The sequence below is a fragment of the Pteronotus mesoamericanus genome, unplaced genomic scaffold (assembly GCF_021234165.1).
Source record: "Pteronotus mesoamericanus isolate MK-2021 breed Mesoamerican mustached bat unplaced genomic scaffold, CSHL_Meso_final contig_221, whole genome shotgun sequence".
NCBI classification, from domain to species: domain Eukaryota; kingdom Metazoa; phylum Chordata; class Mammalia; order Chiroptera; family Mormoopidae; genus Pteronotus; species Pteronotus mesoamericanus.
Genome location: NW_026555092.1, coordinates 12,387,946 through 12,402,888, shown reverse-complemented (window position 1 = coordinate 12,402,888; position 14,943 = coordinate 12,387,946). Strand labels below are relative to the sequence as shown.

Sequence of the window (14,943 nt, the reverse complement as noted above, 5' to 3'; positions counted from 1 at the left end):
TCCATGCTAGGCAGCCACTGGGCTCAGCAGTGAGCAAAGCGGAATGGCATCTGTGTGTGAGGACTTGCCTTCCAGTGGGGGAGACAGGGAATAGACAGACCGACAAAGACAGAGGTCCTTACAGATGGTGCCAGGTGCCAGGAGGGTATAGTGATGGGGTTGTGGCTGACTTGTCCAGAGGCTGTTAGCTCCACATGTACGTTGTCCACCTGCTCTGTGAGGCGCTCTGCTGGGGGCCGGGGCCAGAGAGCAGGCCTGGTGCCCAGGAGCTCACGATCTGGTGGAGGAAGAGGCAGGAGGCACACCTGAGCGGGGGGTGGGGGAGGGCGGGGGGTGCTCTGCAGAGCAGGGCAGGGACCAGCATGAGTAAAAGCTACCAGGACTGAGCCAGTGTGGCTTCCTCTGGGAGGAAGCGGGGCAGAAGACCGAAATTGAGGGTGGCAGGTGGAGGGGTCCCCAGGGTAGGGTCTCAGGCAGGTAGCTGGCAAGCTGAGGGGGTCCCAGGGCCGTTCTCTCTCCCGACCCTGTGCTAAGTGCATACATCCTTGTCCCGCAGGCCGGCCGTACCGGGGCAAGCCGAGTGACATGTGGGCCCTGGGTGTGGTGCTCTTCACCATGCTCTACGGCCAGTTCCCCTTCTACGACAGCATCCCGCAGGAGCTCTTCCGCAAGATCAAGGCCGCCGAGTACACCATCCCGGAGTGAGTCCTGCCTCCCTGGGGAGGGAGGGGCGGGAGGCCCAGCCATTCAGGCTCAAGGGGCAGGAACCACGCAGTGAGGCTTGGAGTCCTGGGTCTGAGACCCAGCACCAGCCCACCCCACCTGAGCCCTCTCCCTCTCCTCTCCTGCATCAGGGACGGGCGGGTGTCTGAGAGCACCGTGTGTCTCATCCGGAAACTGCTGGTCCTCGACCCCCAGCAGCGCCTGGCCGCCGCCGACGTCCTGGAGGCCCTCAGTGCCATCATCGCATCGTGGTTAGTGGGCTGGCGCAGGGCGGGGTCTGCTCCCCCATAGGCACTGCCCATCCTACCAGGAAAGAAGCCTGAGGGTGGACCTCTTGCTCTGCCAGGCAGGGTCGGATTTCTAGACTTTCCCCGTGGGCAAGATCAGGAAGGACCGGCAGCCCTCAGCATCTAGGCTAGCACCCCCTGCCTGCCCATCAGTGCCAGGGATGGAAGGGCATTATCTCATTGAGTCCCTGTAACAGCCTGCGAAATTGTAGAAGCTGTCCCCCCTTACCAGATGAGAGAACTCTGCTTGGAGAAGCAGAGTTGATCATGTCAGGAAGGGGCCGAGCCGGGGCTCACCCCAGGTCTGGTGGCTCCAGCTAAGGCTTAGAGCAGTGGGGACCTGGCCTCCCTGGGGAGCGGGGGCTGCGGGCTGCCTGGGGCCAATCTGACACGGCTGCCTCCCCTGCAGGCAGTCCCTGTCCTCCCTGAGCGGGCCTTTGCAAGTGGTTCCTGACATCGACGACCAAATGGGCAATGCAGACAGCTCCCAGGAGGTGAGCTGGGAAGGCCAGGCCGGCCGCTACCCGAGTCCTGCGGGGCCAGCCTCCGGGGAGGGCAGGTGGGGCAGGGGCAGAGGCGGCAGCGCCCAGCAGGCAGCAGGGCCTTCTCAGCTTTGTCCCCAGCTCTTGAAGTGGGAAAGGGAGCCTTAGTGCTGGCCCTGCGTTCCCTGGGGCCTGCCTGGGCCTGGCTCAGTTGGCAGTTCTGTGGCCGGAGAGAGGGGAGAGGGCCGTGGGCCGGATGAGGTGGAGGCCCCACAGCGGGAGGCCTCGCAGTGGCCCAGCCTGGGCCCCTCTCAGCTTCCTCTTCCTGCCCAAGTGCTCTGCCACATGTTGGCCCTTTAAACGATCGCATTTCTCTGCCCCTCTGACTCACAGGGTTCTCTTTCAACCTTCCTGCTTTTCATTTTTCAGATGATTCATTCTCTCCCAGTTTTCTCTCCTGTTCCCTGCACTGGAGAAAGTGCTGGGCCCAGGGTGGGAGCAGAGACTGAGACTGAGCTCTAGACTGCAGCTACTAGGTGATCTTAGGGTGCCCCCTGGAGGGCAGAGCTCGGCCAAGCCCTTGGGAGAGACTGTCACTTCCCTTTCTGGCCCTCCCTAGAATTTCACAGCAAGCCCTGGGCAGGTAGGGCCAGGAGGCCCCGGCCTGGGACCACAGCCTGGCCCTTGAGAATGGAGCCCCACGCCCTACACCCCAGCTCCCACTGTCCCAGGACTGCTGAGCAGCTAAAAATAACCCTCACTAGTGCACAGGAATACCCACCCCAGCACATCACATTGAGTCTTGTGTAGCCTTTGTTCTTATCCTCGTTTCACAAAAGGAAACTGAGGTTCAGAGAGGTAAAATAAATTTCCCAAAGTCACACAGCTTGGAAGTAGTGGAGTTGAGCCTTGAACCCAAATCTGATTCCATAGCCCGGCTTTTCCACTCTGCTGATTAACACAGGGACCTACCCTTCAGTTCATTACTGCCTGCCTGGGCCACTCTGGGGGCTTAGCGTGAAGCAAGATAAGAGAATACGGTTGCCCAGGTGCCGAGCACGCCAGCCCCGGGCCTGTCTTTTAACACTGGCCCTGCACTGGGTCTGCCAGGGCCGTCAATAACCTCTGAGAGGACATTACTGCCCCACCTCACAGGCAAGGAAGCTAGGGAGGTAACGTGACAGCTCCCAAGGTCAGTGATGTAGGAAGGGGACGGCCAGCGGAGCGAGGTCCAGGTTGGCTGGAGGGCTTCAGGGACCCAGACGCTCTGCCACCCAGCTAGGTGGGGAGGTCCAAGGGCATGGCACCCTGGAGCCAGTCAGTCTGACACCCCTGCTCTTCTCTTTCCACCTTGGACACTGTCTCACTCTCCATTTGTCTTGTCTCTCTCCCTCTGCCGCGAAGGCGAAGGTGACAGAGGAGTGCTCCCAGTACGAGTTTGAGAACTACATGCGGCAGCAGCTGCTGCTGGCCGAGGAGAAGAGCTCCATACACGAGGCCCGGAGCTGGGTGCCCAAGCGGCAGTTCGGCAGCGCGCCCCTCGTGCGCCGGCTGGGCCACGACGCGCAGCCCATGAACCCCTTGGACGCAGCCATCCTGGCACAGCGCTGCCTGCGGAAATAGCAGCCTCAGGCCGGGGTGCCAGCTCCACCCACCACCTCTTCCCGGCCCGCAGCCAACCCCCGGCTTGGGGCTGGGCCCTGGAGTGCGGAACTCTCTCCCAGGCTGCCACAGGGACAGGCAGGGACAGCCCAGGTCACACATGGGGTCAGCAGAGGTACCACAAAGCTACCTTTTGGAATGATTGCTTGATTGTTTGGTTTTTTTAATCTGAGAAGCCTAGATAACTAATCTGCTTTTAATCATGACGTTTTAATCTACCTCTGTCTCTTTAACCATGCTGTCTCTGGACTGAGTGAGAGGGAGGAGGAGGAGGAGGAGCCCACCCAGCCGCCTGGCCAGGCAGCTGCTCCCCACAGTCCAAATAAGCTGAAGTGCAGCTCGCTGCCGGCTCCCAGAACGAATGCCCACTCCCCGGCCCCTCCCATGGTCAGTTTCCTCCCTCCCCTTCTAACCCCAGGTTCCTCAGTCCAAGCTTTGGGAAACCTTCACCTCATCTTAAGCGGAATTCAAATATATTTATTTTTATACTGAAACCAACTTCCCTCCCATCACCAGGTGGCTCGGCCCATGGCCACTCCCTGCCCCAAGCCTGGCTAGACAGCAGGGAGGCCACAGCCCAGAGATGGGCCCCCTCCTCCCCACACCGAGGCTCAGAAAGCCCCTTCTTGCCAGCCCCTCTCCACCTCCAGCCCACCAGTCCCTCCTTGTTTCTGGTGACGGGCGGGGGGGCCTTTCGCGACTTGGTTCTTTTTCTCATCTCAGTCGCTTCTCTGAGGTGCTGTGTACTCGCATTAACCCCGGTCTCCTCCACCCCTCCCCACGGTACCGAGGTGACGCTGACATAGATGTGAAAGAGGTGCCGGTCGGGCTGGGGAGGGGCGTGCTGGGCTGGCCGCCGACAGGTGGGCTCTGTTTGCACACCCTCTCACTCCCCGCACCCCTCTCTGTGCCAGAGAGCGGTGGGGACATCGCCCCTCCGACCTTTGCCCCCTGATAGATGTGGTGTCTCTCCTAGGGCACCCCGGCCGGAGCCCCTCCTGGGGCTGCGGGGCCTGTGGGAAGACTTGTAGGAGCTGGGGGGCCGTGTCTGGTTTGAGAACAGCCCTGCTGCCCTTTTTGAGCCGAGATTTTGAAGTGGATGCCCGTCTTGCCAGAAATGCTGTTCTCACCAGAACGCCCTCTCCTCCCATGCTCCCTCACTGGACTTGGCCCCACCCAGTGCCAAGCAAAGACCTTCCCTCCCCCCCCCTCGCTCCCCAGTTCCCCTCAGAAAGGCCAAGTGTTCCCCTCCAGGCAGCCCTGGGCCCTTTCGCCCTTCCTGCCTGTCTGAGCTCCCCCGTGGGAAGGTGAGCAAGGTCTGTGTGACCTTGTTTCCCAGTGTGAGCTGCCCCCTCCCCAAAAGCTGACTCACTGTGAGTGACTTTGGGCAAGTTCCCAAACCTCCTTGTGCCTCAGTTTCCCCATCTGGAAAAAATGGGGCCACCTCTTGCCAGCAGTAGCAGGGCCACCCACATCCCTTCCTCCCCACACCCCTTCCCAGCACTTGGGCGCCTCATGCCTCTGCCTCAGTGGGTCCGAGGGAGCCCGCCTGAGCCCAGCACTTACTCCCCCTGAGCACCAAGCTCTGCCTCTGTCAGCTGCCTGGCCACCGAGAGCCAGGGTCTCATGCTATGGGGTTGAGGGATGTCCTCTTTTCTATATTTATTTCAAAAAAAAGTCTCCTAAGGGAGTAGCAGTGCAGTCCGGCCTAGGGCTCCCAGCCCCGGTGACTGTCCTCCTGTGAGGGGCTCAGCTGCGCCCCCTGCCCAGCAGCCTGCCCAGACCCTCCGGGCCTGCTCGCCACACGTGGTCTTTCTCCTCCTGAAAAAAGCAATATCCTCCAGGTCTGCAAAGCCCTATCAGACAGAGGTCCCTTCCAAGGTCAACCCGTGCGTCTGATTACATTTCCAGCAAAGCAAATGAGAGGAGGTTGGGTCTGCCCTCACTGAGTGTCACATGCTGAGAGAAGTCCAATTGTAAAGAAACAAAAAGTCACAAAAAAATTTGTATAAAGACATATTTTTGTACTACATGGGGACTCTTCCTGCATGTCAGCAATAAAACTTCCTGTTCTGGAGCCACCGTGGCCTGTGCGTCTGCTCTTCTTGCCCGCCTCAGCTGCGTCTCCACCAGCCCGGCCCCCTCCCGTCCCAGCCTGGCAGGGCAGGGTTCCTGCGACTCTGGGCTCTCCCGCCAGGTGCACTGGATAGCCCGCCCCCCCCCCCCACAGCTGGGTGGGCAGCCAGCCAGCCACACGCTGTCACTGTCTTGCATGGGGGAGGGGCCAGAACGCCCCAGTAGTCTCCCAGGTGGGCAGGTCCAGCCTCCCCCTAAGTGCCGGGAGAGGGAACTCCCCGCTTGGCTCAGCTCAGCCCAGACCTGTGCAGGAAGGGGGTGTCCCAGAGCAGCTGCTAACTGCTGAGTATTGGTCCTCTAGCCCCTGCCAAGCCCCCAGGTGGTGCGGGGAGAGCTTGGCCAGAGAGAGGGCGTCCCTGTGCCCGCATGCCCATCCGGGGCAGCTGGGGTAATAAGGGCCAGGCCAGGCCCTTTCCTGAATCGTCTGCTCCTTCCCTCCCCTCACGAGGAAGCCAAGGGGCTTCCTTCCTTTCATTCCTTCCTTCCTTTACTTAAATTTAGACTGCAGACCGAGCACTGGAGCAGCGAAGCCGAAGGTAGGCTGGTCCCTCTCCAGACACACCACAGGCCAGGCTGAAGCTTTGTGTCCAGGAACCCCGCGCAGGCCCAGGTCATAAAAGGGGCAGAGGGCCATGCAGGAGGAGCCCTGTCCCAGTCAAGTGTCCACACGGCCAGAGGGGTGGCATCTCTCCAGGATGTGAGAAGGCCCTGGTTCTCTGCAAAGGCTTCAGGGCAGACTCCCAGGCCCCTTGTCCCCACCTTCACCCGACAGCCCCACCCCCACCCCAGCATCCACGTGGCTCCGCATCTTCCTGGCCACTCCCAAATCAATAGGAATTTTGCCAGTTCCATCTCGCCCATACCACATAGGCTGAGCTGTCCTGGAGGCACCACCAGAAGGGGCCCTCACAGCCCGCCCAGCACCGTCAATCTCGGGCTCTTCCGGCTGCCGCCCTGGGCCTGTCTCCATTTTCAGCCACCCCCCTGTCCCCCCACCAGATCAGCCTCTGTCCTGTGCATGGTGCCCCCTAAGCACCTCCCTGTGTCAGGCGTATATTCAGCAACACCCAAGAGAGCAGGCTGCGTGCAGGCAGGGACTGTGTTTGGCATGTAGAGCCAGCCTGGCATGCCGGTCACATGCCACAACTGTTGGTTTATTGAACAGAACTTCTTAGGTCACTTTTTACCAGTTCTTATTGTGAGCCCCCGAAGTAAAAGCAGGGAGAAGGACCAGAAACATGGGTGTGATCAACAGCATCCTATGCTCCTGAGAAGTCAAACAAGAACTGAGAAGTTTCCATCAGTTGTAGCCGCTGCCTGGTCTCCGCTGTGCTCAGGGGGAGCAGTTTCAGAGAGAAGCCAGCCAGGCTGCCCAGCTGCCTGCAGTGGGAAAGGAAGTGAGGGAATGGCGCCTCTCTCCGTGGCTAACTTATTCAGGCCCCTAAGCCAAGTCAGCTGTGATCTGATGTCTCTCCCTCTCTCCACGCCCCATGTCCTGTTGGCCGCTTCCCTCAGCTCCCTGCCACCGCCTGTCTGAGATCTGAGCCCCATTCTCTTAGCTTCCTGGCCTCCTTGTCCCCTGTGACAGACCGGCCACACAGCAGCCAGAATGAGCCTTTAAAAAAAAATTATTTATTTTTAGAGAGACGGGGAGAGAGGGAGAGAGACATCAATGTGTGAGGGAAACATGATCAGTTGCATCTCACACGCCCCCAACTGGGGACCTGGCCCGCAACCCAGGCATGTGCCCCGACTGGGAATCAACTGGCGACCTTTTTGTTCTCAGGCCAGCACTCAATCCACTGAGCCACACCAGCCAGGGCAAGAGTGAGCCCTTTAAAATTGGATTTTTTTTCCCTCTCCTACTTACACCCTTCTGATGGCTTCTGTCTCACACAGGACAACACCCAGAAGCCTGTCTGAGGCTTAGAAAGCTCTACCCCACGCGCGAAACTGGCCTCCTCTCTAACTTCTCAGCCCCTCACCCTTCACCCTGGGGTCACAGCCACACAGGCCTCCATGCTGATTCTGACCAAACCAAGCACAGCTTCCACCACGAGGCCTTTTCATTGGCTACTCTCTCTAGAAATCTCTTCCCCACATATTTGCATGGCTCCCTCCCTCACTTCCCTCTGCTCAAAACTCACCTCCTCGGAAAGGCCTTCCCTGACCCTGTTCACCTGGCATCCTCTAACCCCTTTACCCTGCGTTACTCTTCTTCATTGTGCTTAATCATTAGATCATCTATTTGACTATCGATTACACCTGTCTCCCCAAATACACTGTTCAGCTCCAGAAGGTCAAGAATCTACTCGGTGTCTATGTGGGGGTGGGGAACTTGGGCGCTGGTCATCACAATGCTGCTGGCATTAGAGGGTGGGAGCCAGGGATTCCAGACAACCCCACAAGGAAGGCAGATGCCACATCCTGCATGACATGAGTGAAAACTTGTTTATAATCGCCAGAGCCAAGAATCTAACTCCACTGTATACGTAAACACGAAGGACTTGTGTATACATAATGCAGACTGAATTTTCGGGGAATGCAACTACTGTGTAGAGCAGAGGGATGTGTACTCTGTTTTGGTCAGAATTTTACCAAAAGTTCTTCATTGTTCCAGACACCAACACCTCCACAGTATCTCAAGTGTCAATCTGCATTCATTAACTGTCGCCTTCCCCACAGTTGATCACTTCACAAGTACTTATTTGTTTATAAGACCCACATATATGTATATGTGTGTATGTATTTTATATCAGATGTGGAGGTGGGTATATTAGCCATAAATTTCTTTCAGGAGCATAAAAGGAACAATACAGAGAATTGTGACGCCGCAGCTTTGGGTCTGACAGGGTGGAGAACCATGACCTGTGGAAGACTAGCCGGGAGCATGGGCTCTGAGCTTCAAATTCAGGCCCTGCCCCTTACATCCATGTGACCACAGATATGTTACTTAACTTTGCTGAGCCTCACTTCCTCTTCTCTACAATGGGAGTCACCCTACAAACTACGGGGGTACTGGGAGGACTTGAGGGGCTGAGGCAGCACCACAGCTAGCAGAGTGCCCGAGTGTCTGGCAGCAGGTCTGGCTGCCCCCCGCTGCGAAAGCCCGTGCTTGAGGGGCAGGTGCTGATATAAAGGAAAGTGGTTTATTCACATGCCAGCCACGTGGAAGACGGGGACTCGGGTCACAAAGCCCACCTCCCTGGGAAGATGGGGGACTCACATCTCAAAGCTCATCTCCCCCTCGCAATGGAGGCAGAAGTTTTTATAAGGAGGGAGAGGGGAACAGAGCAAAGAGATCAAGGGAGGGGGTTGCAAAGTTCTCTACGTGCAGACAAACATGGTCCATTCCAATCAGGCCAGTGATGGTCCCACGTGCGTCATCCGGGTTTAGTCATCCTGGATGCACGTCATCCTGGCTTCACATCATCCGGGCTCCACGGTGGAAGGTCAGCAAATCTCCCTGAGCTGGGATGCCTGAAGGCCAAGTTTTGTATCTTCCGAAGTTAGTTCCTAGGATTCTTACACAAACATGCTGTTCATTGACAAGATACATATTAGTTGAAGTCAGTACCTACAGAAACAATGTCAAAAGAATGGTGGGTGGGTTACAATTTCTCACTGTTACACCAGGTACCGCAACAGGACTCAATAGCAATTACTCTTAGTCATTTCGCAAACTCTCACGTTGCCCTCTTCCCAACAGCCATCCCAGGTGCTCAGGAGGCAGAGAACCAGGCCCGCCTTAGGAGTCCTCGAGTGAGTCCCCTTCTTCCCTCCACCCAAGACCGAGGCAGCCTCTTACCCCACAGTGGGGTGAGGTCCCAGGGTCAGGAACAGAACAGCCAGGCACACGGAGCAGCCAGGGCCAGCCCCAGCTTGGCTGCCAGGGGAGGGAGTAGTCGGCTTTGCATTAGACCCTGAATACGCCAGCCCCCCGCACTGGACCAAGAGGCTCTGGATCCCTCAGCCCTCTGACCTCCCATCAAGGCCTGTCTTTCCTGTGTTTCATCTTAACATCACTCTCTGTTCCTCCCAAGGTGACTAATCTCTAGTCTCACACACAGACAAGAGGGTAGAGAGGCCGCCAACAAGGGAACAGGTGGGCAGGTGGCAGGTCAGTCCTAGGCCGGCAGACAGGGAAGAAAATCAGCAGGTGGATAGAGGGGATGGGGGCCAGGCAGGTGACAGATATGCAGAGAGATCCGCGTCAGCCCTCCAGGAAAGCAGGTGGCTGGGCAGACGGGCCGGCAGGCGGGGAGAAGCAGGCAGAAAAGCAGACAGGCAGGTGGCCAGGAGGTCACATGGACTGTGCAGATGGCCACATGGGCCAGAGCCCTGGGCATCTCCCCCAGGGCCTGTAGGAACAGCCCACAGCTTCCTCCAACCCTCCAGGGCAAGGCGGCCACTTCTCCCACCTGGCCTGGCTTGGCCACATGCATTGCTCTGCCGTGTGTCCCTCTCTGAAGGAACCAGCAATGATCTCAACACTGCCTCCGCCCCAGCATGGCCACCACCAACCCAGACATACCTTTGCCTGGAGGTAGTGGCACCCAGGGATGTGCACAGGGATGCACGAAACAGCTCAACGCAAAGATATCCAAAACCTTAGACCCAGAATGCATCTCTTACTCCCCTTGACCTAGCCAGATCTATCTATTTCTAACCCCCATTTCTTCTATGAAACCTGCCCTTAAAGCAATTAGAAAAAAAAATCTTACAGCCCTCCCCCTACCCCCACAGCCAGGCTGGCACACACGGAGACAAACACGTGTATGTGTTATACACAGGCACACATCTCCAACGCCCAGGCTCGGTCCCACAAGCACAGACGAAACACGCACTAATCTTCCCATGGATGGCAGGCATTCAGCATGTTGATACAGCCATGGAAGCCCACCAATATGCCAGCCAGTGATCAGATCCTGGCCTCACCTTCATCCCTCGGCCCAGTTTAACATGGCTGATGGCGTCCTGCTTCTGGCCAGGGCTCCCCGCAACCCCCGCCCCCTGCCACTCATCTCTCTGGCTGACTCCTCCTCCACCACACCCCTCGGGGTTGGAGCGTCCAGTACTCAGGCTTCAGATCCCTTCTCTCCCTGCCCCCTGGGTGATCTCGCCCACTGCCCGGGGTGTTCGATCCACCTTGGGTGCTGAGGACTCACAAATACATTTCCAGCCCAGAATCCTCAGGGCTCCGCCAGCCTGTCTGATTCCTCTGCCTGGACATCTATCTCAGATGAAACTCGAATTGCCCAAAACTTGCTCCCCACCTAAGCGTTCCTTGGGTGTCTGGGTCCAATACCGAGTCGCTGTCCTGTATTCCTCTTCCTCTGTGCCCAGATCCCATGCAGGAGGCCCTGCTGACGCTCCCTTCACTCACCTCCTCTGCCCCTGCCGGCCTGGGCGTTTGTCGGCCTGCTCACAGCTTGGCCTCCATTCTCACCCTGCGTGGCTCATCCCACACCGCGCCCCTCGGGGATCTCTCCAAAGCGCTTCACCGCACCATGACACTCTTCCTGATTAAAACTCCAGGGGCTCCCCCGTGGTGCTAACAGCACCTGAGCTCCCCCACAGGGCCCGCAGCCTCTTCCTGGTCACCCCGTCACCTGCTCATGCCTCTCCGCCCCTGAAGCAGGGACAGGGACCCCAGGACACTCTGCTTCAGGGCCCTGGCCATGCTTCCTGCCCAACACTCCGCCCCACCCAGATGCTGGCATAGCTGCCCCCCTGGGGACCTAGCGCTCACCTCAGAGGGCCCCCTGCAGAGCCGCCCAGGTGTTCGCCATGACGTTCCCTGATTCCATCATCCTCTGACCGCTCAGCAGCAGCCAAGGTTCTCTTCCTCATGCATTGTCTGCCTGTCCCCCTTAGCGTCAGCTCCATCAGGGCAAAGGTTTGTGTCTGTTCTGTTCACTGCTGAACGCCCATTACCAAAAAGTGCTAGGCAGAGTGCTCCGTCGGGCTGTATGGATTTACACACACATATGTCCATCCCCACAAAAATGCTCCAGTAGATACAACACAAAAATAGACACACAAATATACGGATTATGGTCAGACATTGTGCCACATCCTCACAAAGCAGACCAAATAGCCCCAAAGACACCCAGGAGTCTCTTCCCGCCCCCCCAGGGGAGCTAGTCCTAGTCCGTTTCCCATCAAGATCTGCCCTCTGCTTGAACCCAGTCTCAGGACTTGGAGTGGGGGGTCTCTAGCCTGGGCAGAGAGGGGGGTCACTGGCCCACAGGCCTCAGGCAGCGCCTTCAGCTATGTCTGCAATTTCCTCTCCCCCCTTCCTTCCCTCCTCCTCCCTGAGGCTCCCGCCAAGAAAGCCTCCCCCTCACCCCAGCCCCAGCACAGGAAGGGGGGCCCACAAGGCGGGGCTGGGAGCTGTGCAGGAAGACCCAGGCCCACACACTGATCACACTACACGTTGCACGCACAGCCCTGAGCCCGTGTGGAAACGTCTGTGCACAGGCAGCTTTAGACAGAAGGGAAAGGCATTTATGCCGAGGACTCTGGTACAGAACAGAGTCCCTCAGAGGCCCCAGGCTGGGTTCTGCAAGGCTGGCCTGGGTCTGGCTTGAAGCCTGAGTCCAGCATTCATTAACCCTGCTGACCAGCGCTCCACCAGCTGGACTCACTCAGGCCTGGGCCCTGGGAGGAGAGGACGACAGTCCCTTCCCTCAGGTCCTGGGTTGAGGGTCTGGCTGAGCGCGGACGTCTGGCCTGAGGAAAAGCGGGGTGTCTTCCCTGGGTGAAGAAGACCGCTGAGAGGGAGAGCAAGGCGTGGGGACAGGGTTAAGAGCTCAGCCAGGCTCTAGGGTCAGAGAGCAGCAGGTTCAAATCCTGACCTGATCGTTCTGTCAAACTTTTCACTCTTTCCTTGACTCAGTTTATTTATCTGCCAAGTGGGGATAATGACACCGCATTATAGCGTTATTAAAAAGAAGGATTAAATAAAAGAATATGGTAAAGCCTTTAGCCCATTGACGGGCACCTAGGCAGAACTCCATCCTCCTCATTATTATTATTGTTGTTATTCGTAGCCTGGGGGCGGGTCCCTGGAACCCGCCTCCCCTGCGGTTTCCTGTGGGGGGGATAAGACGCCCCGCAGGCCTCGCTCCCCCCTCCTCTCCCTGTTCTCCGCCGGCCCTTTCCCTCCCCGCCTCGCTGCCCCGCCCCGCCCCGTCCCTCCTCTTTCCTCCGAGGAAACTTTCCGCCGGCTGGTCCATCGGCCCGTGTCCGTGTCCGGCCCGCGCTGCCACGGCCTGGAAGCCGAGCCGAGCGGGCGGGGCGGCCGGGCCCGGGTGTGTGCGACCGCTGGAGGCGCTGGGGCCGGTCCGTGGGGAAACGGGGCGCTGACGGTGAGTGAGCCCGGGCCTGCGGGCGGGCGGGTTCCCTGGGGGCGGGCGGGATGGGAGAGGGAGGCGGCCTCCCCTGGCCGGAGCTCGCCCAGAGGGAGCGGAAGACACCCGCGATTCTTCACCATGGGGCTCCCGGGACAGCGAAACCGGACCTCTTTGGGGGACCTCAAGAGGGAGCGGAGCCTCCTGCGCCCACTCGCTGACCCCCAGGCTGGAGGGGCATCCGTGCGCAGGGGCAGGATCCCCAGATGCGGCCCAAGTCTGCAACGAAGTCGGGACGCGCTCTTTCCAGGGTGGACCTGGGGCTGCTCTTCCAGGGAGAGGGGCTGCCCCGAGGAGAAAGCGGGGTCGGAGTCAGCCCGAGGCTGGGGATTAGGATCTGACCATGCTGACCCCACAGGCTGACAGGGGAGCTGTCCCCCCCGAGCAGCATGGATGCCCCCAGAAGAGACATGGAGTTGCTCAGCAACAGCCTGGCGGCCTACGCACACATCCGCGGTGAGGGCGGCCGGGGATGGACCCCTCCCTGTCCCTCTCAGGCCCCACTACACCCCTTCCCTCCTCACCCCTGCTATTATGATCACCACCCCCCGCCCCCGCAGCTAGTCACCTACAACCAATTACCCCCATCCCTCACTGCCCCCCATTGCCCGATGACGGCTACCTAATGTCCTTCAAATAGGAGGTACTGCCCTTGTCCCCCAAACTTAAAACCTGGAGTCTTTTCGAGATGGAATGACTCCCACCCGCCAGGGCCCCTCCATGACTTCTGCCCTCTGACCTCCAGCTAACCCCGAGAGCTTTGGTCTCTACTTCGTGCTGGGCGTCTGCTTTGGCCTGCTGCTAACCCTGTGCCTGGTAGTCATCAGCATCTCCTGCGCGCCCCGCCCGCGGCCCCGGGTCCCCGCGCGGCGCCGGGACCCCCGCAGCACCCTGGAGGCGGAGGACGAAGAGGAGGACGAAGAGGACACGGTGACGCGCCTGGGCCAAGACGACACGCTGCCCGGCCCTGAGCTGTCCACGGAGCCCGATGGGCCCCTGAGCGTTAACGTCTTCACGTCGGCAGAGGAGCTGGAGCGGGCGCAGCGCCTGGAGGAACGGGAGCGGATTTTGCGAGAGATCTGGCGCACGGGGCAGCCGGACCTGCTGGGCACCGGCACGCTGGGACCCGGCCCCACGGCCACGGGCACCCTGGGCCGCATGCACTATTACTGACCGGGCCTCGTTCCCACTGCAGGGCGCTCTAGGTACTGGACGTGCACCCAAGCTCGTAGCAGCCCAGGTGCTAAGTCGGCCCCGCCCCCACAGCTCCCACGGTGCTACTGGGCGTGCATCCCCACACTCTGGGAGGCGCCCTTCCCCAGTCCTGCCCGAAGGCCCTGGGGGGAGGGCAGGACACAGGGTCCCCATCCCCGCTCCAGGGGACAGTTAAGAGGTGAAGTGACCAATGAAAGCTGCATTCTTAGTGACTCAGTCTCCCTCTGTTACCCCCTGCCTCCAGCGTTCCGCAGGCTCCTGTCACGCAGAGGGCCCCTGGGCTACGGCCCCACCAGCCCCCTGTACCAGGCTAACCACCGCCGTCACCCCGTCCTCAGCGCACATGCTTGCGTTCACTTCACAGATGGCGGAAACACTCCAGCACTTCACCAGTCTCCCCCAGAACAAGTATCACTCGAACTTCCTCACAAATGCATTCCTTACCGGCACACGCCTGGACACACGTCACCCGTCCCTGTAAATGTCCGGGGTTCATGCATCACTGCAAACACACACACACACACACACACACACACACACACACACACACACACAGCAGGCCTGGCCAGGCTGACCTTGATGCTAAGGTGCTATTAGCCCCAGTGTCACCATGTGTGCCTGGCTAAGCGGAGGTGAGTTTCATGAGTCCTGAGCGGAGGGGACAGAGGAGCCACCTGGGAGGGGTCCGGGGATTCGAAAGCTGGGCCGCCAGAGGAACTGGCGCACAGCAGGATTCCGGAATCCGGCCGCAGGCCGGGCCTGACCCTGCCTGAGCCTGGGCCCCTCCTGCCCGCTGGCGTCCGAAGGAGACGCCCCCTCCAACACCCCCCCGCCCCATCCGGTGGGTAAAAATAGACGCGCGCAGGCCTTGGGAACGGTAATGAGAGCCACATGTTGGCCAGATGTGCCAGGGAGAGACCTCCGGGAATGCTGAGCGCCAGCCTGGCCCCGCCCTCGCCGCAGAGGCTCCGCCCCCGCACAGACCAGGCAGGCAGGCAGTGCGTACACAGCGAAGTTTACTTT

At 59.4% G+C, this 14,943-nt stretch overlaps 2 protein-coding genes across 2 annotated transcripts in view; both read left to right on the top strand.

Annotated features, from left to right (window-relative positions):
* The window catches only part of STK40 (serine/threonine kinase 40), a 38,143-nt gene extending 33,029 nt beyond the window's left edge, over positions 1 to 5,114 (top strand). Inside the window, exons 8-11 of the mRNA XM_054571974.1 lie at positions 557 to 701; positions 855 to 974; positions 1,420 to 1,504; positions 2,897 to 5,114. Of these exons, the coding sequence (XP_054427949.1) occupies positions 557 to 701; positions 855 to 974; positions 1,420 to 1,504; positions 2,897 to 3,115 (569 nt within the window). The 3' untranslated portion in view covers positions 3,116 to 5,114. The remainder of the gene's footprint in view (positions 1 to 556; positions 702 to 854; positions 975 to 1,419; positions 1,505 to 2,896) is intronic.
* Positions 5,115 to 12,499: 7,385 nt separating this feature from the next.
* EVA1B (eva-1 homolog B) lies at positions 12,500 to 14,113 on the top strand. Its single transcript, XM_054571554.1, has 3 exons — positions 12,500 to 12,663; positions 13,064 to 13,161; positions 13,451 to 14,113. The coding sequence occupies exons 2-3, from the start codon at positions 13,095 to 13,097 to the stop codon at positions 13,876 to 13,878; spliced, it is 495 nt and encodes a 164-aa protein (XP_054427529.1). The 5' UTR covers positions 12,500 to 12,663; positions 13,064 to 13,094; the 3' UTR covers positions 13,879 to 14,113.
* Positions 14,114 to 14,943: the final 830 nt, after the last annotated feature.

Excerpts from the sequence above, each read along its gene's own strand:
- EVA1B (XM_054571554.1), top strand. The coding sequence starts at position 13,095 with ATGGATGCCCCCAGAAGAGACATGGAGTTGCTCAGCAACAGCCTGGCG. Across the intron at positions 13,162-13,450 it reads GGCCTACGCACACATCCGCG|CTAACCCCGAGAGCTTTGGT; the intron begins GTGAGGGCGGCC and ends TCTGACCTCCAG.